General features: G+C 57.2%; 1 protein-coding gene across 8 annotated transcripts in view; it reads left to right on the forward strand.

The window, feature by feature from the left end:
* Positions 1-24,641, forward strand: part of Tns1 (tensin 1) — a 208,404-nt gene extending 183,763 nt beyond the window's left edge. For all 8 annotated transcript variants that reach the window (XM_071619622.1, XM_071619620.1, XM_027941869.2 and 5 more), the window contains 11 exons: positions 6,443-6,641; positions 9,479-10,470; positions 13,186-13,272; positions 13,998-14,129; positions 14,485-14,577; positions 15,209-15,286; positions 17,040-17,111; positions 17,364-17,532; positions 18,771-18,839; positions 19,265-19,297; positions 20,872-24,641. In XM_071619622.1, coding sequence (XP_071475723.1) covers positions 6,443-6,641; positions 9,479-10,470; positions 13,186-13,272; positions 13,998-14,129; positions 14,485-14,577; positions 15,209-15,286; positions 17,040-17,111; positions 17,364-17,532; positions 18,771-18,839; positions 19,265-19,297; positions 20,872-21,016 — 2,069 coding nt within the window. In that variant the 3' untranslated portion in view covers positions 21,017-24,641. The remainder of the gene's footprint in view (positions 1-6,442; positions 6,642-9,478; positions 10,471-13,185; positions 13,273-13,997; positions 14,130-14,484; positions 14,578-15,208; positions 15,287-17,039; positions 17,112-17,363; positions 17,533-18,770; positions 18,840-19,264; positions 19,298-20,871) is intronic.
* The last annotated feature ends 805 nt before the right edge of the window (positions 24,642-25,446 follow it).

Here is a 25,446-nt window from a genome sequence, read left to right on the forward strand (position 1 = left end):
GGGAACACAGTCTGGTGGAAGGCCTTTGATCCACTAGGGACAGAACTCAGATGAGGACTTGGTGCAGTGGGTGAGATGAGGGGGGTGTTTCTCTAGGGACTCTGTGTGGTTCTCCGGGGCCACTGTGCTTTGTACACATCACATCGGTTTCCAACCCCAAAGCCAGCCAGACCTGTCTGAATCTGCCCTCACCAGGTCAGGCGGTTGGAGAAAGCTTTGCTCCTATCTAACCAGCTTGAGTTTGGGTGGCATCCTGGGATGCTTGGGCGTGGCGTAGGTCCTGGGGCTGCAGTGTGCTCCTGTCTGTGGGACCGGCCACTCTGTGCCCCTCCCCAGCCTCATACCTGGGAAGGGGCTGTCTCTCGGGCTGGAGGCCAACTTGCTGGTTCTCAGAAATGCCGGTGCAGCTGGGGCTGGGGCGGCTGGCCACAAGCCGGGCCGTGGCTCTGCTCTCTGATGGCGCAGCTGGCTCTCGGTCCCCCGGCGTTGGCAGGCTCGGGCGCACAGGTGGGCTGTCAGGTGAGAAGTCCCCAGCGGCATCATCCTCTGGGCTGACAGGCCTGGCAGCTGTGGCTCCCGCCTTGAGCCCTGCCAAGTGTGCCTGTGAATGACCCTCAGCTTAGGAGCTGCAAGTCCCCAACCCCTGCGTCTGTCCAGAGCCACAGAATTGGGAGGGGACGGTTCCTAGGGATCGAGACAGCTGTGCCCACACCTGCCATCATCCAGGACGTGGAGCTGAGGTCTGTTGGGGGGGGGCAGGGGGATCTGCCCAAGGTCACATTTGGGAACTTGGGAGGTGACAGAACCAAACTGGAGTTGGGCCTCCTGTCAAGTGGCCATTTCAAGCCCTCCCCTGCCTCCAGGCCCAGGCTCCAGGATTGCAGCCTGGGAGCCGGAATGGCTGCCCGGGCAGTGGGCCAGGGGGGCAGGGCAAGGCTGTGGCGACCTGTTGCGCGTTTCCTGACCCAGGCAGCACCTCCTTGCTGACCCTTGGAAGCTCTGCTTGACTTCCCTGCTGACACTGTAAAGGGAAATTCAGAAAAAGAAGTCTGGGGGGGGGAATGATGAGTGGGAGAATTATTCAGCTGGAGGAAATGAAGAATTCGGGGTACATTTGTTCTGTTCATCACTGTGCTAAATACATTCATGCATTCTCTGATTTGTTGATTCAAAAAATATTTTGTGTTCCTATTGTGTACCAGAACTGTGCCAGGCTCTGGGGACATAACGATAAGCAGTATGAGACATGGTTTCTAATCTTACGGAGCCTAGGCATGAACAGGAGCCAGAATTATGAATTAAGTGCTTTGGAGGAAAGGGATACAGTTTTATGAGACCTCATGGCAAAGAACATGACCCAGGTTGAAAAAGTAAGATGTAGAGGTGAGTTGCACAGACCTGGTAAAACTCAGATGTGAGGAGAGCAGAGGGAAATGGCATGTACAAAGGCCCTGGGGTGGGAGGGAATAGCATGTCGATAGCAGGTGCAAAGTCCCGAGGGAGGAAGTGACAGTGTGTTTTTTCTAGGAACAGAGAAGTCAGGAGGCTGGAGCACAGGGCCAGAGGGTGTTTGGTATGGAGTGAGGTTGAACAGGCAGGAGCCAGGCCACAGAAGTCATTGTCATCACAGCAGTGCTGAAAGGAAGGTAGAGCAACCCATTTTATCAACCAGGGAGGTTAGATGACCCGCCCAGGCCCACAGTTGTCAGGGGCACAGCTTAGCGCTGACGCAGGATCAGGGAGTGGAGGCTGCTCCTTTCCAATTGACTGCGCTGGGTGTAAGGGACACTTCGACATTTGAATGGTGACTTCACTGGGCGTGGGGCCCCAGGGCCCTTCTCCTTGAGAGAAGGAGGGGAGGAAGCACTGAGGGAGGAGCACAGGTGGACATTAGGATTGGCCTCTCCGGCAGGGGACGTTCAGGGTAGGCTCTCAGATCGAGTGATCTTGGTTCCAAGGAAGACGGGGACTAGGAGTGACCTCTGGGATGCTTGTTATGGGTGTCCTGGGGCAGAGCCTCTGGTGCAGATTTATTGAGCACATACTACGTGCCAGGCCCTGTGCCTTTACAACTGAGGATATGAAGATGGAGTGCGGCACCCCGGGGAGGGCGGAGACCCCAGCAGGTAGGCAGAAGGGCTGAGCCGGGCAGGTGGATATCATGGGGGGTGTGGAGGATCTGCAGCGTGGTCAGAAGGGTCTAAACTTTTAACTCTTGTGCTGTTGGATATGGGACTCAGTGGGGTCTAATCCTCCTTCTCCAAAACCTTCATGTCTTTTCCCCCACTGTGTGCTGAGGTGGGACCCCAGGCACGGGCATACACTGGGCAGGAGCCCTGCCCTGCCACTGAGCCACACCCCAGCCCCCGGGGGCCCTTCTGCTCAGCTGGAGTTTGGGGGAAGTAGAAACTGCCCTTGAGGGTGTCAGGAGGAGCCAGGTCCTCCTGGTCCCTCCAGCTGCTCTCAGCCGCCAGCAGCCACTTGGAGTGGGTTTGGGCTCCTGGAATGTTCTACAGCAGCACCCTGCCTGGCCCCACCTCTCCCGCCCTTCCCAACTCCTTTGCCTGGGGTGGGCTGGAGTGGAGGCCGGGGCTCAGGGGAGGGCGGGCGGGGCCCAAACTGGAATAGCAAGAAGGCATCCAAGGAGCTCTCCTGTGAGTCCAGAAGAGCGCGCTGGGCGGGGTGTCGTCCCCACTTTACAGATGAGAGACCCGCGTGGAGAAGGGCTCCGTGGGTGACAGAAGGGGCGGGGCAGCCTGCTGTGCTGTGGGAAGGACGGGGAAGCCGAGGCAGAGACAGAAAAGGCGGCCTTGGAGGTGGCCCCGGGTCTGAAGGCTGGGAAACCCACGTCTGGCTCCTAGCGCTGGTTTTGGAGGTGAACTCCCCAGGGCCCCTGCTCTCTGGGTCCCGGAGCACAGAGGTGGCTGGGAGGGCCACGCCCATCCCGACCCCTGGTTTGGGACTGAGGGACAGGAAGGAGAGGGGCAGAGGATGGGGGCAGGGCGTGGGTGGGGCAGGTCCCTGAATGGCCTCGCTGTTTCCTGACTGTGGCAGGCACACAGGCTGCGGCCTCTCTCTGGTAAGGGGTTCTGACCCCGAGTTCTGGCACCTAGTCCTAGAAGCTGAGGGATCGTGCCATGTCAGGCCTGGGTCTACCTCAGAAGGAGGCTGCAGTTAGGCAACACAACGCCCTTTTCCCCAGTGGGGGGCTTTCTCGGGCTTGGGGAGGGGGTTTGCATTAGTTGCCCCAATCCCAGTCCTCACACCCCCGTGGCCAGCTTGGGCTTTGACACACAGTCCCGCCAGCCCTCTGTTGTCACCTTCCCCACTCACAGCTCAGGCTGGAAGAAGGCAGTGGACTAGCAGGCCACCGGGGGTCAGCCACCAGGGGCCCAGGCTCATCCTGCTGTTGGACCTTCTCTGAAGCAGGGTGGAGGGTGATTGAGCTGCTTACCCGGAGTGTGGGCCAAGGTCTTGGCAAACCACTATGGCGTCCGAGGAGAGTTGAGCCAGGGTTACAAAGTCTGGGCAAACCAGGGAGAGCGCCCCGGGCACAGGAGGGGGCCATCCCCACCCAGCCTTGAAGGAACAGGGGAGGGCTGGAGAGAGCCACTGGGGCTGTGGCCGTGGGTACAGGGATGCAGCCACCGGCCCCTGCCTCCCACCCTCTCATCTCCGGCCAGACCCCCTGTGCCTCACCCAGAGCCATTGGAGCCACAGGGCAGGGGCCTGGTGGGCAGTAGGTGAAGCCAGCCCTAGGGAGGCCGAGGAGCGGGACAGTGGCTGAGGATGGAGAGAGGGTCAGAGAAGAGGACAGACCCGCAGGGCTCACCGGTGCAGGCTTCACCTTGAACTCCAGGGAGCGAGAAGACCAAGTGCGACGTCTCGGGCCCCTGGTCTCCTCTGTGGGAACGGACTGCAGGGTGAGCTTGTGGGTCGGAGTTTGTGGGACAGGCACGTGCCGAGGCCTGCTGTGTGCCAGGTGCTGTGTGGGGCACGGGGAACACCCCTGAGCCCCGTCCCCCTTGCTGTCCCTGGGTGGGAGAGGACAGGTGCCGCGTGCTGCAGGGACCTGAGCGAGGCATGCTGAGCCCCCGGAAGGGCCCGGGAAGCTGTGGAGCGGCCTGAGGCCGTGAGGGATGAGCAGGGAGGACCCTGGCCTGGGTGTCCTTCACTTTTCTCTGGGTGAGACTCTCTGATGGTCCCTTTGCCATGGGGGTTACTAGCCCAGGACAAGGAGCCAGTTCCTCAAGACCAAAGCCACCCCGAAACCCGTGGGCTCCCGAGTTCAGACCATCGTATGTGCGGTGGGTCAGGTGGCCTCTGGGCCCCTCCCAGGTTCCCAAGCTGGCTCTGCCACCTGCCAGCCGTGTGGCCAGTGCACTGTACTCACATCCTTCAGATCCTGCTTCCCTCACGTGGCTGCTATTTTTGAATTATGCATAGCTCTCAGACGGCACTCCTTTGGCTGGTGGCTGGCATGCTGGATAGCAGCCAGCTCTAGATGTCCCCAAGAGACAGTGGTCCTGTTGTAGTCCACCCCTAATGACACTCTGAATGTGGAGACTGGGATGCTGGTGTCCACGGCCATGCACTGGCTGTGTGTTCTGGGCAAATTTGCCCCACCTCTCTGGGCTTAGGAGACAGGTTAGATAGATCAAGGGTCAGCAAACTCTGGCAGCCGGCCAGGTCCTGCCTGCCAACTATTTTTGTGAGAAAAATCCTATTGCAACATAGTCATCTCCATGCCTTGAGCTATTGTCTCCAGATGCTTTCAGGCTACACAGAAGGACTGCGTACTTGCGACAGAGGCCCTCTGATCTGCCCCGCCTTAGATGTTTACTAGGGGGACCTTTACAAACCAGCCTGGATCAGAGAGGCCTCTGCAGGGCCTGGGGCTGCAGAGCGGAGAACCCAGCCTCCTTTGTTCTGTTGGCCTGGGGCTCCCAGGAGGTGTGGTGGCTTGGGCTGCTTAGGGAGGCCTTGCTGGCTCTGCCCACCGCTGGACTCCAGCTTGGGGGCCCAGGTGACTGGTCCTGTGGCAGCCTGGGATAGACCACCCTCCCCACCCCTCTGCAGACATACTGCCTCCCCACCCCACAGGCTCAGGACCCCCTCTGCAAAGGGCCCTGGCCTGAAGGGTCACCCTTCTCTGTGTCCATGGTGGCCAGTGTGCCATGTCAGGCCTGGGCCTACCTCAGAAGGAGGCTGCAGTTAGGCAACACAACGCCCCTGCCAACACCCCTTTCCCCAGTGGGGGGCTTTCTCGGGCTTGGGGAGGGGGTTTGCATTAGTTGCCCCAACCCCAGTCCTCACACCCCCGAGGGACCCAGGGGAGGGGCACTTCTCCCACTCGGTGACTATGACCAACTTGGTCAGCAAGGGCTGCAAGAGCCTCTTCAGGGCCGCATGGACTCTGGCCCCAAAGTGTCTCAGGCTGGTCTCCGCGGATGCCCTAGGTATGACAGAGTTGGGGCCTGTGCTCAGGCCTCGTCCCTTCTGGGTGGGACAGGGACGGTGCCAGGTTTGCAGGCGGTGGCATGTCCTCTGTCCCTGTTCACGTCCCTGGAGGACTGAGTGCCCCGCCTCCTCTTGCTGTTTAATATTGAGCTGGTTTCAGAGCTGGCCTCAGAGGTGATGGAGGGAGTCAGACGAGCCCTGACCTGGGAGTCAGGGGCCCTGGGTCCCGGCTGTGCGTCCATCATGTCACTGTCCCAGCCTCAGTCTCCTCATCTGTAAAATGGCCTTTCTGGCTCTTCCCCTTCCTTCCTCTTCTGACTGGGAGTTTTGTATTCTAACCTTGGATCCTGTGTACAAATGTCCTCTCTGAACTGCCCAGTGCTGTGGGAGTGCCACAGATGCGCAGACAGTGTCCAGCTCCGCCTGGGGACTGTTTGTCTGGTGTCCATCTCTTGAGAAATGCTAAGTGCGTCAGGCAGAGACGGTGGGCGTGTCTTGGTATCCAGGCCTCAGCAGACCCAGGTCTGTTGCTAGGTGAGCAAGCCTGTATCTGACTCCAGGCGTGGGGAGGACCCCAGTGCTGTCCCGGGACACGGGCCAGGTCAGATGCAGCTCCGGGTCCACTCTGGTGTCTGGGAGCCTGGAAGGGCCTGGGTAGCAGGGTCAGCAAAGGGGATGCCATTCATGGACAGATGGCCTGGTTCTTGGGTGGACGAGTCTCTGATGGCCTTGGTGCAGGGGTGGAGTTTGGGGCTCATTCCTGGCAAGGTTCTTGAGTCAGGCTCTGGTTAAAGGTTGTCTTGGGACAGGGTGGGTGTGGGCAGGCAGGAGCTCCCGGTCAAGTGTCCTGATGTCTTTTGGGGGCTGTTCCTGTGCTGTCTTTCCCCAGTCTGCTTTGGGTGGCTGTGTCCCTGGCAGGTTGGGAGGGTCCCACACTGCACCTCTGGGGATCTATGCTCAGTCTCTGTCCTGCTCCTTCCAGAAGCTCGGAGCTACGTGGAGTCTGTGGCACGGACGGCAGTGGCTGGGCCCCGACCTCAGGATGCTGAACCCAAGAGCTTCAGTGCCCCAGCTGCCCAGGCCTATGGCCACGAGACGCCCCTGAGGAATGGGACCCTGGGCAGCTCCTTTGTCTCCCCCAGCCCTCTGTCCACCAGCAGCCCCATCCTCAGCGCCGACAGGTAAGTCCGGGTGGGAAGACTCGGGGATGAGAATCGCGGCTGGGGATGGGACAGCTAGGCCTCTTGGATCTTCCTAGGGTGTGGGCACAGAGAAGTCACATCCGGTCCACTTTGCAGACCCCTTCAGGGCACCTTGAGAGCGCTTCCCCTGCGTGCCGGACCTTAGGGGGAGCCCGGAAGTGAGTAAGCGGTCATTCCCCCAGCAGTGCTGGCAGGAGGAAGTGTGCCAGGTGAAGGAGGCCTTCCCCAGGTCTGACGCCTCAGGACAATGAGGATCGGGCAGTGGGTGTTTGCGGGAGGCCAGGCACTTTGCTGAAAGCTTTGTGCAGATGTGGAACCTTCACAGTGGTCCCAGGAGGCAAGCCCCAGGGTCCCCACTTTCTAGAAGAGACAACTGAAGCACCGAAGTGGTTTCCTAAGCTGAGCAGTAGCAGGGATAGACTTGAGGCCCAAGTGTGTGGTTCCGGGGCCCATGTCGCCCACGTCGCAATCTCCTCCCCAGACCACTGTGGTGCACGCCCTTCGCTGGCTGGGAGCCAGGCCTTCGAGAGCTGACGGAGAAGTAAAGTGCTTGGAGCTCAGAGCGAGGGGCCATTATCTTGGTCTAGGAAAGCAGAAGGGTCCCTGAGGGCTGCAACTCTTTGTGGGCAATCCAGAGGGGTGAGCCGGATGTGGAGGGGCGAAGGAGGGAGAGCATTTTGAAGGACAGCACAGGAAGATGCAGGGTTAGAGTGGGGCGTGCAGGTGGAGGAGAGGGGAGGCGTCCTGATGCGCGGCCAGCTGACACCCGTCGTCCGAGTGCATCCCACACAGAGGAAGGCTGGGCAGTCCCTGCTCACAGGCTCAGTAGAGGGACGGCTGATGTGGGGTGCGCTGAGAAGCTGGTGCGGGGGAGGGAAGACTTCAGGCCCCGGGGAGGGGAAAACAGCCCAGGAAAGGCAGCTTGAGACCAGCTTGGGCAAGGCCTGGAGTGCAGATGCTGGGGGGGGGGGGTGGGTCAGGGTGGGAGGACAGCGCTGGCCTCATAGAGGACCTAATGCCTCTCTCTCCCTTTCTGAGCCCACTCCCCTCCCTGCGCTGCCTTCCCAGGGGCCCTCAAACATCCCAGCCCCCCCCTCACATTTCTGCCGCCGGCCCTACCTACGCTGGCTCAGGGGTGGGGGCTTGGTGAGCGGAGGCAGCTTGCCTCTGGAGCCAAACGTGCACCCCAACCCAGCCTGCCTGCCCAGCCTCCTGACAGGCTCACAGCGGCTCAGGAGGCCTGGCCCCTGCAGAGGCCGTGCTCCCTGTTCAAGGGACAGGGATTTCGCCCTGCCCTGTGGCCCACAGAGGGAGCCCCGGGCAGGGAACTTCTCCCACATTCTTCCTGATGCCCCGTTGGCCCCTCTCAGGACTCTGGAAGCCGGTGTCTGTGCCCTGAGATCATCTTCTAGAACTCCATGTCAGCATCCCTCGCCCCGCCCTGCTCTGCCTGCTGTATCCTCAGAAGCCAGTTTTTTCCCTCCTGGGAAATGACCTTCTGCTCTGGCCCCTTCTGGGGTGCAAGGCAGGCTGTGTCCTGGCCTGTCCCCTGCCTGTCTCCCTGCTCGTGGTTCTAGTCTGCCCCCAGAGCACAGTCCCACCCAAACTCCTCGCACCCGGAGCCCCAGCCAGTCCCACCCAGCCGGGGAGGCTCAGCAGCGGAGAGCTTGGGGACTTGGGTCCCTGGCTGTGTGAGGACCCCTTCCCTCCCTGGGGACTCCTGGCCCAGCCCGCCTGCCATCTCCCTACGGCTGCTGCTTACCCACGTCCCTGTCGACCTCTGTCTCTACTGCCACACTCTAGATGGGTAGCGGTGTGGGCCTGAAGGAGCAGGTCATCCGTCAGCCCCTCATGGCCCCCTAGGAAAACACGAATAAGGAGAATCCCTGCTCCCCAGCTCACAGGTCACGGCGGTGCGGGCCTGCTCCCCCGTGTCACTCCCTAGGGGCCTGCACTGCCCTTCACAGTGGAGCCCTGAACTGTGGCAATTATACTCCAGGCACGGTCCCATACGAACTGAATTTTGTCAGGATCTTAGAATTGGGAGTGACCTTGAGCTCATGGACTCTAACCTCCCTATGGAGGACCTTCCCTATGCAGCCTTTAGACCCATAAGTCCCTCAGCCTCTGCTTAAGTTCTCCTAGTGATGGGAGGATCATTACCACTCAGGGCAGTTTGTTCCATTAGTGGCCAGATCCGATGCCCGGAGAGCAGACCCTATAATGAGCTGAAATCCCTGCTCTGGAACTTCCCCCTTGATTCCCTTCCGTCCTCCCTCCCTCCCTCCCTTCCTTCCTTCCTTCCCTCCTTTTTGTTTTGAACCAGCCAGGAGTAGAAGCCCAGTCCTGCCTGCTCAGGGCTTATGATGACAGCAAACCCAGAGACACGGTCAGGAGGCCCTCATAGGAATGGGAGCCAGGTGGTTTGCCTCCCTCTGCAGAGTGAGTTTCTGTGATGCCGGAGGCTTCAACAGGACGCCACCTTCAACTTTCATGAGGGAGATTTCTTGGCTTATGGCTCAGTAGTCAGCAGAGTGCTGTGGGAAAATGGAGGCTTTGGAATCAGACCCAGCTGAGTTGAAACCCCAGGCTTTTATGAACTGTGTGGTCCCGAGTTTACTGTTGAACCTCTCTGACCTTCAGTTTCTTCTTCTGATGGATCCATGAGGTGATATAAAAGCCCTGACTCTGGCCGACTGCAAGTGGAGCTATTATGGTTGCTATTAGTGGTTGGAAGGAAGCTGGGTACTTCCCTCAAGGACCACCCCCCTTCATTAACTGCCATTTGCTGACCTCTCAATCTGTCCTCTCTCTAGCACTTCAGTGGGGAGTTTCCCATCAGGGGAGAGCAGCGACCAGGGCCCGCGGACACCCACCCAGCCCTTGTTGGATTCCAGCTTCCGCTCCGGCATCCTGGGGCAGCCCAGCCCTGTGGCCCAGAGAAGTTACCAGAGCTCTTCTCCTCTCCCGACCGTGGGCAGCAACTACAGCAGCCCCGACTCCTCACTTCAGCAATTCAGCCCCGCAGAAAGCCAGCCCCGCTCTCAGTTCAGTGTGGCCAGTGTCCACACGGTGCCCGGGAGCCCTCAGGCCCGCCACAGGACAGTGGGCACCAACACGCCCCCTAGTCCTGGCTTCGGCCGGCGGGCCGTCAACCCCAGCATGGCTGCTCCTGGCAGTCCCAGTTTGAGCCACCGCCAGGTCATGGGTCCACCTGGCCCTGGTTTCCATGGCAACACCGTTTCCAGCCACCAAAGCAGTGCGGCCACCACCCCAGGGAGCCCCAGCCTGGGCCGGCACCCCGGGGCCCACCAAGGCAACCTGACCCCCAGTCTCCATGGCAACGCAGTGGCCAGCCCTGGCAGCCCCAGCCTGGGCCGTCACCTGGGAGGGTCTGGATCCATGGTTCCTGGCAGCCCCAGCTTGGACCGGCACGTGGCCTACGGTGGCTACTCCACCCCTGAGGACCGGAGGCCCGCGCTGTCCCGACAGAGCAGCGCTTCCTGCTACCAGCCCCCGTCCACACCCTCCTTCCCTCTCTCCCCTGCCTACTACCCGGGCCTGAGCAGCCCCACCACCTCCCCCTCCCCGGATTCTGCGGCCTTCCGGCAGGGGAGCCCCACACCGGCCCTGCCAGAGAAGCGGAGGATGTCCGTGGGCGACCGGGCAGGCAGCCTCCCCAACTACGCCACCATCAACGGGAAGGTGTCCTCCTCGCCGGTGGCCAGTGGCATGTCCAGTCCCAGTGGGGGCAGCACTGTCTCCTTCTCCCACACGCTGCCCGACTTCTCCAAGTACTCCATGCCAGGTGGGCCTCTCCTCCCGTGTCCACCTCTCCTGGGGATGAGCTGAGTCCAGGAGTTAGGATATCTGTCCTCCTCTCGGTTCTGACAATCCCTTTGCAGACAACCCTGGGGGTGGGTGGCCGACTGCTGGGCCTCAGTTCAGGGTGAGGATGAGGATGAGGTTGACGGACATGATAGCATTACTCTTAGGTACCCGCGCCTTCAAGCCACTTGTGAGCATGTACTCTGTGCTAGCCTCTGGGCTAAGTACTATCTCACTTAATCCTTATGACCTCCCCCCACCCCCCAGGAAGGTACAATTACTCCTTTTTACCCAGGAGCAAACTCAGGATTCCAGAGGCTCTGTTGTTTGCCCAGCATCCTACAAAGTTAATAAGTGGCAGAGCTAGGTAGGCTTCCAGTCCAGGCCTGTATTACCCCCCCAAACTAATGCTCTTTAGGCATTATTGGAGTTGTCTTTATCATGTGGCCATATCTTGAGGGCTATTGTGATCTAGCATGACTTTGAAAGGGTGCCTTCCAAACCTGTGCCTCGCTTCCTTTGGTCAGCCCCAGGTGCGCACATGGCTCCTAACAGATCTGGCAGCCAGATAGGATGTGGACTGGGGCTGATTGACACAGGGGGTTTTTACCAGGGCTTGGTTTCTGCAGACCTGTTCTGTGGTCCAGGCAGCTTTGCCTGTTGAATTCCTCACTCATCCCTAGGACTTGGCTCATTATCTAAACCCAAAGGTCAAGGCCTCAGGAGACCTGCAGTTTCTCAAGCAGACTGGAACCTGTCTGCATGCAGGGTCGCCCCAGGCGATCAAAGCAGATTTGGAATATTTCAGGCAGCTTAGGATGGGGCCCAGCTGCCCTGATCCCCCGTGTCACTCCTAGGTCCTGTACTGGGCCTGCCAAGCTGCGACACCTAGAGTGACCCTGCACCCCCCTGCTTCCTGCCGCCCACTGGGGACATCTGGTTCCCAGTCCCTCTCCTTGAAGGAGGCAAAACTTGGAGCAGTTGGACACTTCCTGTTTCCCACCATCTTCCCTGCTTAAAATAGTTGTGGAGTCAACACAGGAAGGCTTAGGGGGCTGCAGCCACCTCTGACAGCTCGTTAACCTAGCAGGGCCTGGGTCTCCAGAGCAGGGACAGGCGGGCAACAGTTGCGGGGCCCAGCCCTTCCCCAGGCGTCCTGCATACAGCTGCCAGGAGAGTAGCTGTCCCCTCCCAGCCCTCCAGAGACAGGCCCCCAGGCCCAGGGAGCCTGAACCACAGTGGAAATTGACTAAGCCCTGGAGTCTCGGCTGGGGGCCTCCTTAGCTGACAGTGTCCTTAGCGCAGGGCCTCGGCTCCAGGCTCTGAAGACAGGGGAGGGAGGTGTGGGGTGGAAGGTCCCTCTCTCCTCTGCTTTCCTTTTGTTTCTTTGGTGCCCAAAGATGAAGGAGCAGAACAGTGAGAAGGGTTCTGTGCTAGGGTTCTGCGGCACAGCGTGGCTTCTCTGGTTTACAAAACCCGATGGGATCTGAGGAACTAAAGAAATGATAAGAGGCAGAGGTGCTCATCCCCTGCCTGGGACAGTGCTCGCCGGGTGCATGTTTGAAATGTGGTGCTGTATTCCAGAAATTCACACAATAGGACCTGCTGATAAGGAACAAGGATGAGGAAAGAGGCCGGAAAGCGAGGGCCCCACACCCCAACCCCTGACCCAGAAGCTGTGCTGGGGCCGGTGCTCACCTGGCCCCAGGGTCTCTCTGTGGGTCACCATCTGTAACCCACCAAGCCACTCTCCCTCCAAGCCTCTCTCCTGATTGTAAAACTGCACAGCGGAACCCAGTTGTCTGAGCTACCCCAGAACATAGCACCCCAGGAGAGATCCCCAGGCCTGCTAAGGAGCTGGGTGGAGGGATCACAGCGAGAGAAAGCTGGCCTGGCGACACCCTGCGGAGAGCCTCTAGGCCCTAGGCCAGTCCCTCATACTTGTCCCAGGGTTGGAGTGATTTTTTGCCCTGTGTGATTGCAGAACGCTGGCTTTCCATGTGGGAAAGAGGAGGGGGATCAGGAAGAGAGGACAGAAAGGGGTCTTCCTGCCCTTGTCATCTGCAATGCCGCAGTTGGGAGGCTGAGCCTGTGGGGAAGGGGGAAGGGTGGGTCTTAGCTGTGTGAGGAATCTGCTAGGGGACGGGTGCTGGGAGCAGGGCAGGCTCTGGGTTGGCTCTGTGGGATGCCCAGCAGGCAGTGGGTGGGTGAGAAGTCCCTGCTCTGTCCCTTCCTGCTGTGCTCTGTGATGTTTGAGGACACGACTTTCTGTGTCCCCCTGGGTATAAAGTACCATATTCTTGTTGGCTTAAAATAGCAGAAATGGGGCAGAGGCCAGGAGTCCAGCACCCAGCTTGGTCCCTGGTGGGGTTCCGAGGGACCATGGGCTCCAGGCTTGCCACGTCCCCCTGGGTCTGGAGGTCCTTGGTGTTCCTTGGCTTGTGGCTGTGCCAGCCCGTGTGGCTCCCTCTTCACATGGAGCTGTCTCCACGAGTCTCTGTCTCCTCTTTTGAGGACATATCCTCCTGGACCAGGGCTCTGTCCAGCGTGCCTTCATCTTAATTGGATTCCATGTGCAAAGACCCTCTTTCCAAATAAGGTCCCATTCGTGGGCTTTGAGGGTCAGGACTCATTTCAGCGTCTCTTTTCAGGGAACAGAGTTCAACCCGTAACACTTCCCATTCTTCTCCTGCAGACAACAGTCCTGAGACCCGGGCTAAAGTGAAATTTGTCCAGGACACTTCCAAGTATTGGTACAAGCCTGAGATCTCCAGAGAGCAAGGTGAGTACTGGGTGGTTCTGGTGGTTCTGTGGTCCATAGAGGACAGAGCTGGCTGCTGATCACCATGTCTGACTTGGGCGAGGAACACAGTGCACTCATTCCTCTTTGCAGTAGGTAGTGGTCACAGAGAGGGAGCTGGGATTGAAGTCAGACAGTAAGAAGCACTTCCCACATCAAAGGGAAGGCTGGCAGAGCATTGGTGTGAATTATTTTTGCAAGAGTCCATCGGAGCTTTGGTTTTCCTGGACAAAGTAGGAGGACAGCCAAGATCATATGAAGCCTCAGCTCGCCCTCTGTATGATGTGGGAGATTTTTGCATTTTGTAGAAACAAATGAAGTTGTGAATATGGGAATAGAGACGGGGCCCTCTATGGGTTCTCAAGGAACATCTGTGGGGTGTGGGTGTGGCTCAGCAAGGACTGCCTGACAGCCCCACTGGCCCGCTGCTTTGTAAATAAAGTTTTATTGGAACAAAGCCACACCCATTAGTTTACAGACTCTCACTTCCAGCTGCAGCCATAGACTTGAGTATTTTCGACAATCTGCGTGGCCCCCAGTGTTGACTCTCTGGCCATCTCAGCCCAGGAGGGCCCTTGGGAGTGTTTACACTCTGACTTTAAAGAATGTCATCTCATCCAAGAGAAAACAAAGTTCCAGGGGCCCCCAGGGCACTTAGGCAGCCAGGGACGCCAATCTCATGTGCCCTGTTCCCTCCTCTGGCGCAGCCATCGCACTCCTTAAGGATCAGGAGCCAGGGGCCTTCGTCATCCGTGACAGCCACTCCTTCCGGGGGGCCTATGGGCTGGCCATGAAGGTGTCTTCGCCCCCTCCGACCATCACGCAGCAGAATAAGAAAGGTGACATCCTCCTCCATAGACTGTGGGATCTTCACGGTCTCTTCAAACCCTGGGGTGCTGGGGGGCCCCAGGGTGCTGAGCAGGACCTAAGTCCCACAGAGCTGGTGCCTGATAAACAGCTCTCCAGAAGAGCGTGCCCTGGGCTTGTGATGGTGGCGTCGGGGAACAGGGAAGCAGGTGTCTGTCCTCTCTGGAGGGGCCGGTGGTGGTCTCTGCAGCCCCAGGCTCCAGCCTCCCCATCTCTGCGACCCTCTCTCCCACCCCAGCCCCGTGCATTGAAGAAGAGGTAGAGCAGCCTTGGGAGTCCGTGGGGGGACTCTGTGAAAAGTGACCCATTTCTTTCTCTCCATCCCAGGAGATCTGGCCCATGAGTTGGTGAGACATTTCCTAATCGAGACCGGCCCCAGAGGAGTCAAGCTCAAGGGCTGCCCCAATGAGCCGAACTTTGGTGAGCTGCCCCCACCACTGTCCCTGCAGGAGGGGTTCAGCATCTTGCCGAAGTGATAAGAGACAGAGGTGCTCATCCCCAAGTTCTCTCCCCCATAATCCTGTGTGGTAGATGGCACCGTCCTTGTTTTGCACAAGGGAACTGTTAGTTAGACTTACCCAAGAAGGCACAGGTAACAAGTGACTGACCTGGGATTCGATCCCACAATTCTCCAATGCTTCTATCCTGTTTTTTTTTTTTTAGGGGGGAGGGGTCATCACTGGAGAGACTTAGAAAAGATGTTAGGAGGAACTGTAAAGGGAAGTTGTTAGGTCACAATATGACTGCTAGAGGGAGTCTTTGGAATCTTCTTCCTTGAGTCTTGCTAAAAAAAAAAAAAAGGGCATGAATTTTCAGCTCTGAAAATTCGTGGATAAGAGAGAAGTAATAAAGAAGCCGAAAGCTGCGGGTAGCTCCGTAGCTAAGCACACCTGAGGTCCTGGGTTCCATCTCTAGCCACACACACACACACACACACACACACACACGGAAAGAAGCCCGGTGGGGTGAGGCTTCCTGGCGTTTGCGCCCGGCCCTGGCTGGCCTCTGACTCCCAGGAGCGCTGCCCCTGAGCTGCTGTCTCTTCCTGCAGGCTCCCTGTCCGCCCTGGTGTACCAGCACTCCATCATCCCTCTGGCTCTGCCCTGCAAGCTCGTCATTCCAAACCGAGGTAGGACGTGAGACTCCCCGCGCTCCAAAGGTGCCCTTGAGCTACCTCCTTCGTGACTGGCCCTGCCAGCTACTCCAGAATGTGGGCCAGGGGTGGAGGGCACTGGCCATTTTGCCAACGTGGGGAAATTCAAAACCTCTCTCTCACTCACTTCTTTTTCCTGATAAAAAAGAAGGAAAAGTTTGCGGGCGTGGTGGCGCACACTTGTAATCCCAGTGGCTGGGGAGGCTGAGGCAGGAGGATCACGAGTTCCAAGCCAGCCTCGGCAACTTAGCGAGACTGTAAACAACCTAGTGAGATCCTGCCTCAGGATATCAAATATAAAGGACTGGGGATGTGGGCAGGTGGCTCAGTGGTTAAGTGCCCTTGGGTTCAATTCCTGGTACCCCCCAAAAGAAGGAAAAGTTTATTTAAGAGTTGAACGCCAGGGGCATATGTAAGTTGTCTTTCCAGATGGTTCTAGAAAATACTCTGGAGCCTTTAAGAAATTCATACTGAATTCTCAGAATAAGCCTCATCCCCCGGGAAGGCCTAAGACGTGGGAGAGTCAGGAGAAGAATGTCCTAGAGCTTGAGATAAAATCTCTCATATTAGTTGATGATTTTTATCTATTCAATTCAGTTCACTGAATTATTAATAATAATTGGCCAACATTATTAGCTTAAAAATTCCAACACAACTTAAGCAGCATTATTAACCACCCAGTTTAGACACCAATTAAATTACATTTTTATGGAATTCACTGTAGAAGTCCAGCAATTACAAAGCTGTTTGACTTTGAATTGTATAAACCTGTGGTTCTTGAAATGTGGCCCCCAGACCAGCAGGCTGTGCATCCCCTGAGAACTTGTTAAATGCCGGCATTCTCAAGGTCCACTTCTTCAGGAACTCTAGGTTGGGCCCAGCCATCTGCATTTTAACAAGGCTGCACACCAAAGTGTAAGCAACACTGGTTACAAATGAGACTCGATGCTTATTTGTTGTTCTGATTTTTGTTTTTAAAAGTTTTAGTGCTGGAGACTCAGTGGCACATGCCTGTAATCTCAGCTACTGGGGAGGCTGAGGCAGGAGGATCACAAGTTTGAGGCCAGCCTCAGCCACTTAGCAAAGCCCTGTCTCAAAATTAAAATAATTTAAAAGGGCTGGGAGGTAATTCAGTGGTAAAGTGCCCCCGGGGTTCAATCCCCAATACCATGAAAAAAAATTATTTAGGTATAGTTGAAATAAAAACAGTAGTATGCACTGTGTTTAATGTGTAAAATAATAATGTGTAAAAAAATAATGCTTTGATATAGCTACACATTGGGAAATGGTAAAGTCAAGCTACTTAACATGTCTATCGCTTGGTCCTTACTAATCTTGAACTTATGGTTGTGCTCTGTTGGTGGTTGAATGAATTCAAGCATAAACAGAAGCAACACCACTGCTGTTCGAAGCTTGCTTTTTGCCAGGCAGTGGATAAACACTATATATGGGTTGTTTGAAAACCCTGGGTCCTGAGTTCCACTTAGCAAGTGGCGGGCTGAGGGTTCGAGCCCAGCTCTCCCGGACCCAGAGCTCTCAACCCCTGTGCTGGGTTCTTAGAGCAGCGGTGGAACATTCCACCTGTAGGTAACCCAGTGCCTCCCACCGGGGCCAGCCGTGGAGAGCGTGTCCTTGGCACAAAGCGTTTGCAGAAGTTACCTGAGGCCCAGCCCAACCGTGCTTCTTTCCAGCTCTAGGGTTTTAATTACCAGGCGAATTTTTGTCTCAGACCCCACAGATGAATCGAGAGATAGCTCGGGCCCTGCCAACTCGACTTCTGACCTGCTGAAGCAAGGAGCAGGTGAGTGGTCCCTGGAGACTGGACCCCTGCCCACGACCTTCTTTCCACCTTCCTGCCTGGGCCTCCTGCAGGTGCAGGTGGAAGTCTGCCAGGCCCAGAGGTCTCCAGGCAGATTATGTTCCTCTGTGTAGATGTTTTGGCCCGAGGCTGGCCTGAAATTGATCTGCTACCTTTTCCCTCAAGAGTGGACCTGGGGCATCGTCTCCACCGACTCCAGCCTTCCTGATTCCCACTTGGGTCCATTTCTTGTAGCCTGTAATGTACTCTTCGTCAATTCCGTGGATATGGAGTCACTCACTGGGCCGCAGGCCATCTCCAAAGCCACATCTGAGACGTTGGCTGCCGACCCCACCCCAGCTGCCACTATCGTTCACTTCAAGGTCTCTGCGCAGGGAATCACACTGACTGACAACCAGAGAAAGTAAGCCTCGTCTACTTGCTCCTGGGCAGGGCTGTCCTTCCTGCAGCCCATCCGTGCCTCCACTCACCACCGCTCACCAACCCATCATCCCTTGCACCTCTCAGCCCACCTATTCTCCCATCCATCTATCTTGCTTCATTCTTTATCACAGTAGCTGTTCATCCATCGATCCATTATCCATCCACTTGTTCACACACTCATCAATTGGTCCATTCATCTACTTACTCGCATCCATCCATTCCCTATCTATTCTATGCCTACTTATCCCTTCATTTGTGTGTGTCTCTATCCATCCAGCCAGCCATCATCCACCCATCCATTCATCCACCCACCGACTCATCCATCTACCCATCCACCCATTCTCCATTCATCCACCCACCCATCTATCCGTCCACTGATCCACCCATCTACCCACCCATCCATCCATCCATCCTCCACTCATCCATCCATCAATCTATCCACCCATCCACCCATCCTCCATCCCTCCATCCATCTATCTTCCATTCACCCATCCACCCACCCACCCATCCATCCATCCATCAATCTATCCATTCATCCATCCATTATCCATCTCTCCATCCACCCACCCACCCATCCATCCACCCATCCACCCATCTATCAATCCTTCCATCCATCTCTCCATCCACCCACCCACCCATCCATCCACCCATCCACCCATCTATCAATCCTTCCATCCATCCTCTATCCACCCATTCATCCATCCACCCACCTATCCATCCATCAATCTTTCCATCCATCCATCCATCCACCCATCCATCGATCCATCCATCCCTCCCTCCATCCATTCATCTATCCATCCCACCATCCCTCCATCCTCCCTCCCTCCCTCCCTCCCTCCCTCCCTCCATCCTTCTACAAGGGTCTGCCTGAACCAGGTAGTCAGCTCGCACTACAACTGTTTAAAAGGTCCCTCTTTCCAGGAGCAGAGTCTTTCCTCCCAGGCTCTCTCCTAACCATGACCCCAGTTCATTTCCTTCCTCCTTTAGGGTCCCCCCATTTCTTATTCCTCAGTGTCAGTTTCTTTTCCAGCCTCTGGCTTTTGGGCTTGTTTCTGTGGCACATGTCTCTGTTCCTGTGCATCACTCGGGTCTCCGACTGAGCACCTCAGGCCATCTTGCTCTGTGAGACAGTGACCCACAACAGGCACAGTGTGAAGTGGCCTGGCGGAAGCAGACCCTCCCGTGCTCATTCTCTGTTCTCTGATGTCTGAACCACAGGCTCTTCTTCCGAAGACACTACCCCCTCAACACTGTCACCTTCTGTGACCTGGATCCACAGGAAAGAAAGTAAGTCTCTTGGAAACACCTTCCCTCTCAGCCAGCTCACGCCGCTGGGGAGAGTGTGTGTACATGAGCACAGGTGCGCGAATTCTCAGTCCAACTGGAAGATCCGCCTGTGTCCAGGGGAGTGTGCATAATTGCGTTGGGCATTTTTTGAGTTTTTTTCATAGATCTGGAGACCCTCCTGGGACTCAAATGCCCATTTTTACCCCCTCTGGCCCAACCCTGACCCTGACCCTGTTTCTCCCCTCCACACTGTGGGAGGTAGCCTGGCAGTGTTTGCTCCAACTTGAAAACCCCTGGGTGACCTTGGCCGTTTCTGTCCTGCAGAGGTCGGGGCTCCTCTGCTTGCCCCAGAGAGTCTGGTCTGAGTGGGCGGTGCTCTGGGGACAGGTGCAGTGATTTACCCTGAGCTGACTTTCTCTCCACAGGTGGATGAAGACAGAGGGAGGTGCTCCTGCTAAGTAAGTGTGGCTTCCTAGTCCACCAGCAGGTGGGGCGGGGCAGGTTTAGAATCTGCAGCCTGGGGTGGGGAAAGGCCAGCAAGGATCTTTGTGCCAATGTCACTGAAGTCTGGAGAAACAGTACAGCCCACGTGTGTGGCTTTAGCAAAGGAGAGTGTGTCCTGGTGGGACAGAGTTGGAAAAGAACGAATATTTTAAAATGGATCTTAAAAGACAGGTAGAGTTTGCTCAGGCTGAAAGGTAGGAGAGAGATGGGTTTAATGGGAGGAGGTAGCTTGACCAGCAATCTGGGCAGGGCTGAGTGTCCCACAGAGAGGCTGCTGAATGGTTGTTGGCTGAAGAAAAGGGACCAGAGGCAGCCAGGCCACCTCCAGTGACCAGGAATCTGGGTGTGATCAACGCTGGGGACTTGGCCTTGTTCAGTCTTCATAATCATCAAGGACTCTGAGTCCCCATGTATTCTTGTGTCCCTGCCAGCCGGCCAGGCAGGCCAGGGCTTGCAGTGGGGGCAGGTGGCAGTGTCAGGGCAGGCATGGGTTGGCCAGGTCTCCGTCATGGCAGAAGCAGGCAGACAAAGCTGGCATGCCTGTGTGATGGGAGTTCAGAGATGACCCCCACCCTGCTCAGGTCACCCCCACTGCACTACAGCCCTAGCCAGCCCAGAAAGGGAGGAGCTGGGGGCTGCCCTGTGGACCCCAGTGACTCCAACACCTGGGCACTACTCCAGCTCCTGAAACCAAGCTGGAAGAGTAAAGTTGTGGGAAGTACAGGGCTGTGTGTGTGAGTGTGTGTGAGTGTGTTTGTGACTTGGCTAATTTTAGCTGGGCAGTGCCGTCTGAGGCAGAGGGGTGTCCATGGGCATCTCCAGCTGTCCCGATTTCCCCATCTCGCTCTAATTAGCAACACCCCAGCTGGGAGGGGCCCCGAGCTCACATTCTGTTCTCTGCCCTTGTATTTTTAACTCTGTTTTGCAAAGAGAGAATGTTAGGTCACTCCCGTCTTGGTGCCGGAGGGGACAGGTGTGGGGTCCCCTCCTCCTTGGGTTCTCTGGGCTTCCCAGCCTCTGGACGGGGCGGCTGTGTGTGTGTGGGGGGGGGGGGGACCTGCCCGTTCTTGGTCACCCTGACCTCCTGGGGTGCATGGCGGGTGCTTGATGGGTGCCTGGTGGGTGCGTGGTGGGTGCGAAGGCCCCATCCTGGCTGGGCCCCCGGCCTCCTGGTTTGCTTCTGTGCTGTTTATGGGAACAGTCGGGTTGGGTGGGGCTGGGAGAGGCTGCTTGAGGAATGCTCCCACTTTATTTCTGGTCTCGTCCCCACCCCGTACTATCCAGTCCTGTCCTTCACCCCAGACCTGCTCCACCCCTCCAAGGGGAACTTTCGCCTGCCCTGAAACAAAGCGAGACGCTGTCCCCAGCCTTGACCTTGCTGCGGGGGAACCAAGAGGGCTCTGTCTCAGGCGCCCTCCTGTCCCTGAGGCCCGGGGAGGCTGGGGACGCAGTGTGGCAGGCGGGGCGTGCCCTGGCCAGGGTCCTCCTGTCTTCCCCTCTCGCCCACCACCCTCTCCCGCCCCTGCAGGCTCTTTGGCTTCGTGGCCCGGAAGCAGGGCAGCACCACAGACAACGCCTGCCACCTCTTTGCCGAGCTCGACCCCAAGCAGCCTGCCTCGGCCATTGTCAACTTTGTCTCCAAGGTCATGCAGAGCACCGGCCAGAAGAGATGAGCCCAGACCCCTTGCCCAGGGCCAGGGCAGCGGGGACGGGGCACCTGGGGAGGGGACCTCTGAATCCTGACCACCTCGAATCCACAAGGAGGACTTTGGGCTAATTTTGGAGAAGGAGAGAAGAAAGTGTAGCGTTGGGCGAGGGAAGTGAATTGCAGAGGGGAGGGGAGGGGAGAGGGAGAAAAAGCAAAAAAAAAGATGGAGGAGGAGACGCAGGTTCTCCTGGGCAGATGGAATCGGCAGCCTCCCAGAGCCTCCTAAGCCAGCCAGGTCCCCTCACTCCCGCCCCCTCTGAGAGGACAGAGCTCCTCCACGGGCCTCCTTGGGATCCACATTTTGGGGGGAAAATGAAAAAGCTCTGTGTCCCTCGCCACCTGCTTTGCAAGGACAGTTCAAGCCAAGAGAGTCTTTTTCTGGCCACCTGAGGGCGGGTCGCTGAGCCCGAAGGCTGGCGGGAGAAAGCGCGTGGAGAAGCTTTTCCTTCTGACACTATGCCAGACCCGAGGCCCCTCCGTCCTGTGCTGGGCCATGATGCATTGTGATGTGGGTGTTTGTATGTCCCCACCCACACCCTCACACACTGATTTCTATCGCCTCTGTCTGCTAGAATTGTAAACAGCTCTGCTCGCCTCTGTCCCCTGGGTTAGCACACACGTGCATGCTGTCCAAAGAAGGTTAGGGTTGGGGGTGACACGGCAGCAGGAGGAGACAGAGCCCTCTCCTGCAGGAGTACCTAGGATTCCCCCTTCCCGTCCCTGTACTTATACTCTAGTGGCCCCGGGTGCCACCAGCCTGCTCTGTACAGAGGCCCTGGCCAGAGGGGAAGTGCACCCCTGCTCCATTGCTGGTTGACCGGGAGCCCTGGGCTTTGGTGTGAGGAAGCAGAGATATGTGTGTCCGTAGGGAGGAGGACTGTCAGGAAAGGTGACTGCTGAGCTCTGATACCTTCCCACCACGGGTGGCTCACAGCTGGCTGGGCAGGCCGCTCTGGCCAGTGCCGGGACTCTGCCTGACTCCTGCTGCTCGGCCCCATTCCTGGGCTCGGGGCCCCAGCGCCAGCCTTATCTCAGCCTTGCTTATCTGCATGCTGCCTTTTGGGGCGCTGGGGATGGTGACTTCCTGCCCTGCCCTGTCTTTCCTGCAAGGTCCTCATGCTGGGGCTCATCCTGGGGAACCTGCTTCTCAGCTCCCTTCTCAGCAAGGCCCCAGGAGAAACGTGTGGTCCTGGTGTCCCCTCTGTAACACAGAGCCTCAAGGTCTGACTGGTTGCAGGCGCCTTTCAGCTGGGCTGCTCAGGGTGACATCAGCAAAGCTCCTAAGGCTGCTTCCGGAGCACCACAGGGCCTCCCCATCACGCCACAGCCTCGCTGTCTCCCTTCTTTCTGCCTTGGCTTCCCCAGCAGAGCCACACTGCCCACAGAGCAGGGGACAAAGAGCATGCATTTAGGTCAAAAGACCAAGGGTCCTTTTGGGCAGTGGGGAAGACCCTTGGCCACCACCCAGGAACTCTAAGCCAGAATGGAAACTTCACCAGGACTCCATTCTTCAGCCCACAGGGGCCCTCTGAAGAGTGGCATTGTACTGATATATAAATATATATAATATATACCTGAGACATACTGACAGAATCTGTAAGCTAATAAAATATAAGAAAAGGTTAAAAAATAGGTAAATTGACAAAAAGTATTTATTGTTTTCCCAGATTGCTCTGTTGCCTCCCTGAGCAGAAACCAGTCCCCGTCCCTTTCTTTATATATAAGTAGAGCCTGAAGTGGAGGGGCCTTTGTGGCCCGTGGTGTGGCTGGGCATCTCCTTGCCCTGGGCCGCGCTGGGGCTCAGTGGGGTGGGGTGCATATGCTGCATCCTGTTGGCCCCCTGATTCTCTGTCAATTAGGCCCAGCAGTCAGCTCCCTGCACATCTGGAGAGCTGACCTCGTTCCTACAGGCCTGAATGTGTGTGTGAGCCTGCAGGGGACCAGGTGTGTGTGGCCACGAGTGCGTGTGCGTCTCTGGGAGCTGTCCCTCTGTGGACATTGTTACAGGGAGCTGGAAAGGAAAGTGTCTAGATTAGACGGGGGGCAGAGGCCAAGCCCCCGCGGCGCTCCCCAAAGGCGAAGTCCCTGGCTGTGTGAGCTAGGTCCTTCCAAAGTGCCCTTCCTTCTGAGATGTTGAAGCCAAATATCTGAAGCTACCTTTCCTTATTCCCTAACGCACCCAAGGTCTCCTCTAAGATAGAAGGAGACATTTCCCCACCCGGTTTCTTTGTAAATACCTTCCTCTCCCGCTGCCTAGGCCGGCAGCCTCCTCCTGGTCGGTTGCCTCCTCTTGGCTGGAGGCTGGAGGACCCTCCGGAAGCCCGCCCTGCACGGGGACGGAGTCTGGGGTCAGCCTTCACACTTGCCTAGCCACTGCCCACCCTTAGCCCCTTCAGGCCTGGCCAGCCCCCGCACTCCAGGCCAGCCACGTGTGAGCCAGGGGGGCATCAGAGAGTGCTGGTGAGCTGGCCACTCGCTCTCAGCACACCTGTGGAGAGATCAGCACTTCAGGGGCCACGTGGTGGCCTGCCGCCCCGCCCTGCCCAGTGTCTCACAGGTGGACCCGGCACACACACACGCACATGCACACACACACACACACACACACACACATCACTCTGCGCTGTAGTCTATGCTTGCCAAAGATTTCCTTTAAAAGAGAGAGCACTTTGACTCATTGTTATCATTTTATACGTGTTTATCCCCGCCTCCCGGCCCTTTGCCTGTTGTGTGTGTTGAATCTGTCGTCAGCAGGAGAGTGCTGTCTGGTCTGATGGGGGCTGAGGCAGGGAAGGGTCTGGAGAAAAGGCAAGAAAGAGCGGGAGACGCCTGGTCAGCACGAGGTGCTGCCTCTGCCTGTCCAGCAGGTCTCTGGGGCAGGCCTGGGCCTCACCCTAGCTGGCCGCCACAGGCATGGTGGGGACATCTCCGATTCTGCAAGGATTGGGGCCCAGGGAGAATAAGAGGGAAGGGCTGGGCCTGAGAGCCGTGGTGAGGTGACCCCAGAGGGGAGCCAGGGAAATGAGCTGTGTTTGTGGCTTCCAGGGGTGACGGAGGTGCCCCCCTGCCATCGTGGTGTCTTGGCTCCTTGGTCTAGCCAGGCGTCTGAGGACAGAAGCATCACCTCCTGGGTTGGGGACAGGCATTTTGAGCCATCTCGCTGACCCCCTCCCCCAGGAGTTGTGAAAGCTGAGGACACTGACTGCAGAGGATTCTTCTCCCTGACTTCTCAGGAACCCCCAGATGTGGTAGGGACCGGGCAGGATGGGTGGTGGGACCTGGGGCTGTGCGGCATCCTGCTATGAGGGGGCTCTCAGGAGGGAGAGGAGGGGGACTCTCCTGCTTCATACCCCCATCTAAGGAGCCCACCCCTGCCCACCCCTGGGGTCTTCTAAGAGCTTGGGGGCAGAGTTTCAGGGCCACCTCTTCACCCAGGGCCAGGCCCTGGAATGCTGAGACTCGTGTTCCCGTGTCCAGAGGTAACATAGGATGTGTGTGTGCGTGTGTGCAAGTGTGGACGTCTGTGTGTGTGTTTGGCTCATCTCTTTAGGGCACTTAGGGGTAAGGGGTTGAGGTGGTGCATGGCAGAATGTCAAGTTCAAGGTGACCCAGCGGTGAGAGCTATCAGAAGGGAGGCCTGTAGGGCCAGCGATTAGTGGAGTCTCAGCGTTGGGTGGCGAGGACCGGCCCCCTGGGCTGGGCTCAGCAGACCTGTTCCTTCCTGTCTCCCCTGTAAATGTGGGAGAGGACAGGGGACTCAGTTTCCCACACCTGGGCCGTTCCCAGCAACAAGGTTATTGTAGAGCCATGTCCCAAGCTTGTTTTCTAATCAGTGTTAAATGGAGTGACACTCTCCTGTGGGTCTGTGTTTGGTCTGTGCGTGTGAGTGTGAGCACGCCCAGGTGTGCCTGCTGTGTCCCCCCCCCCCCACCCATTTTCTCTCCTCTCTTCAGACTTGTCATTCAAAACAAATGTCAGAAATTCCTTATCACAGCACCCCCACCCCGCCTCCCAGGTCCTCTGCAGAAAACCCCGAGTACCCCAGGGTCCTCCCACACCCCGCTGTGTATTTATATAGATGGAAATATACTTTATATTTTGTATCATTGTGCCTATAACTTTGCCACCTTGTATAAACCCTGATGTATGCTATTCGTCCTGGATCTGAATGTACGGACCCCCACGCTGGCTCTCCCACTCCTGTACAGCGCCTCGGTTTCTTTGCGATCCATTGTATGGCTTTATAAATGATAAAACTTAAAGAAAAACTGTATGGTGTTATCTAGCTGTGTTGTTTGGACAGGGGTTTCTGGAAGAAAGGGACCCTTCGCGAGCATCAGATATGAGGGGGATTCAGTTCTCCCTCCGGTGGTTGATTCACCCCAAATTCTCCCA

This window comes from Marmota flaviventris, chromosome 11 (genome assembly GCF_047511675.1).
Source record: "Marmota flaviventris isolate mMarFla1 chromosome 11, mMarFla1.hap1, whole genome shotgun sequence".
Lineage (NCBI taxonomy): Eukaryota > Metazoa > Chordata > Mammalia > Rodentia > Sciuridae > Marmota > Marmota flaviventris.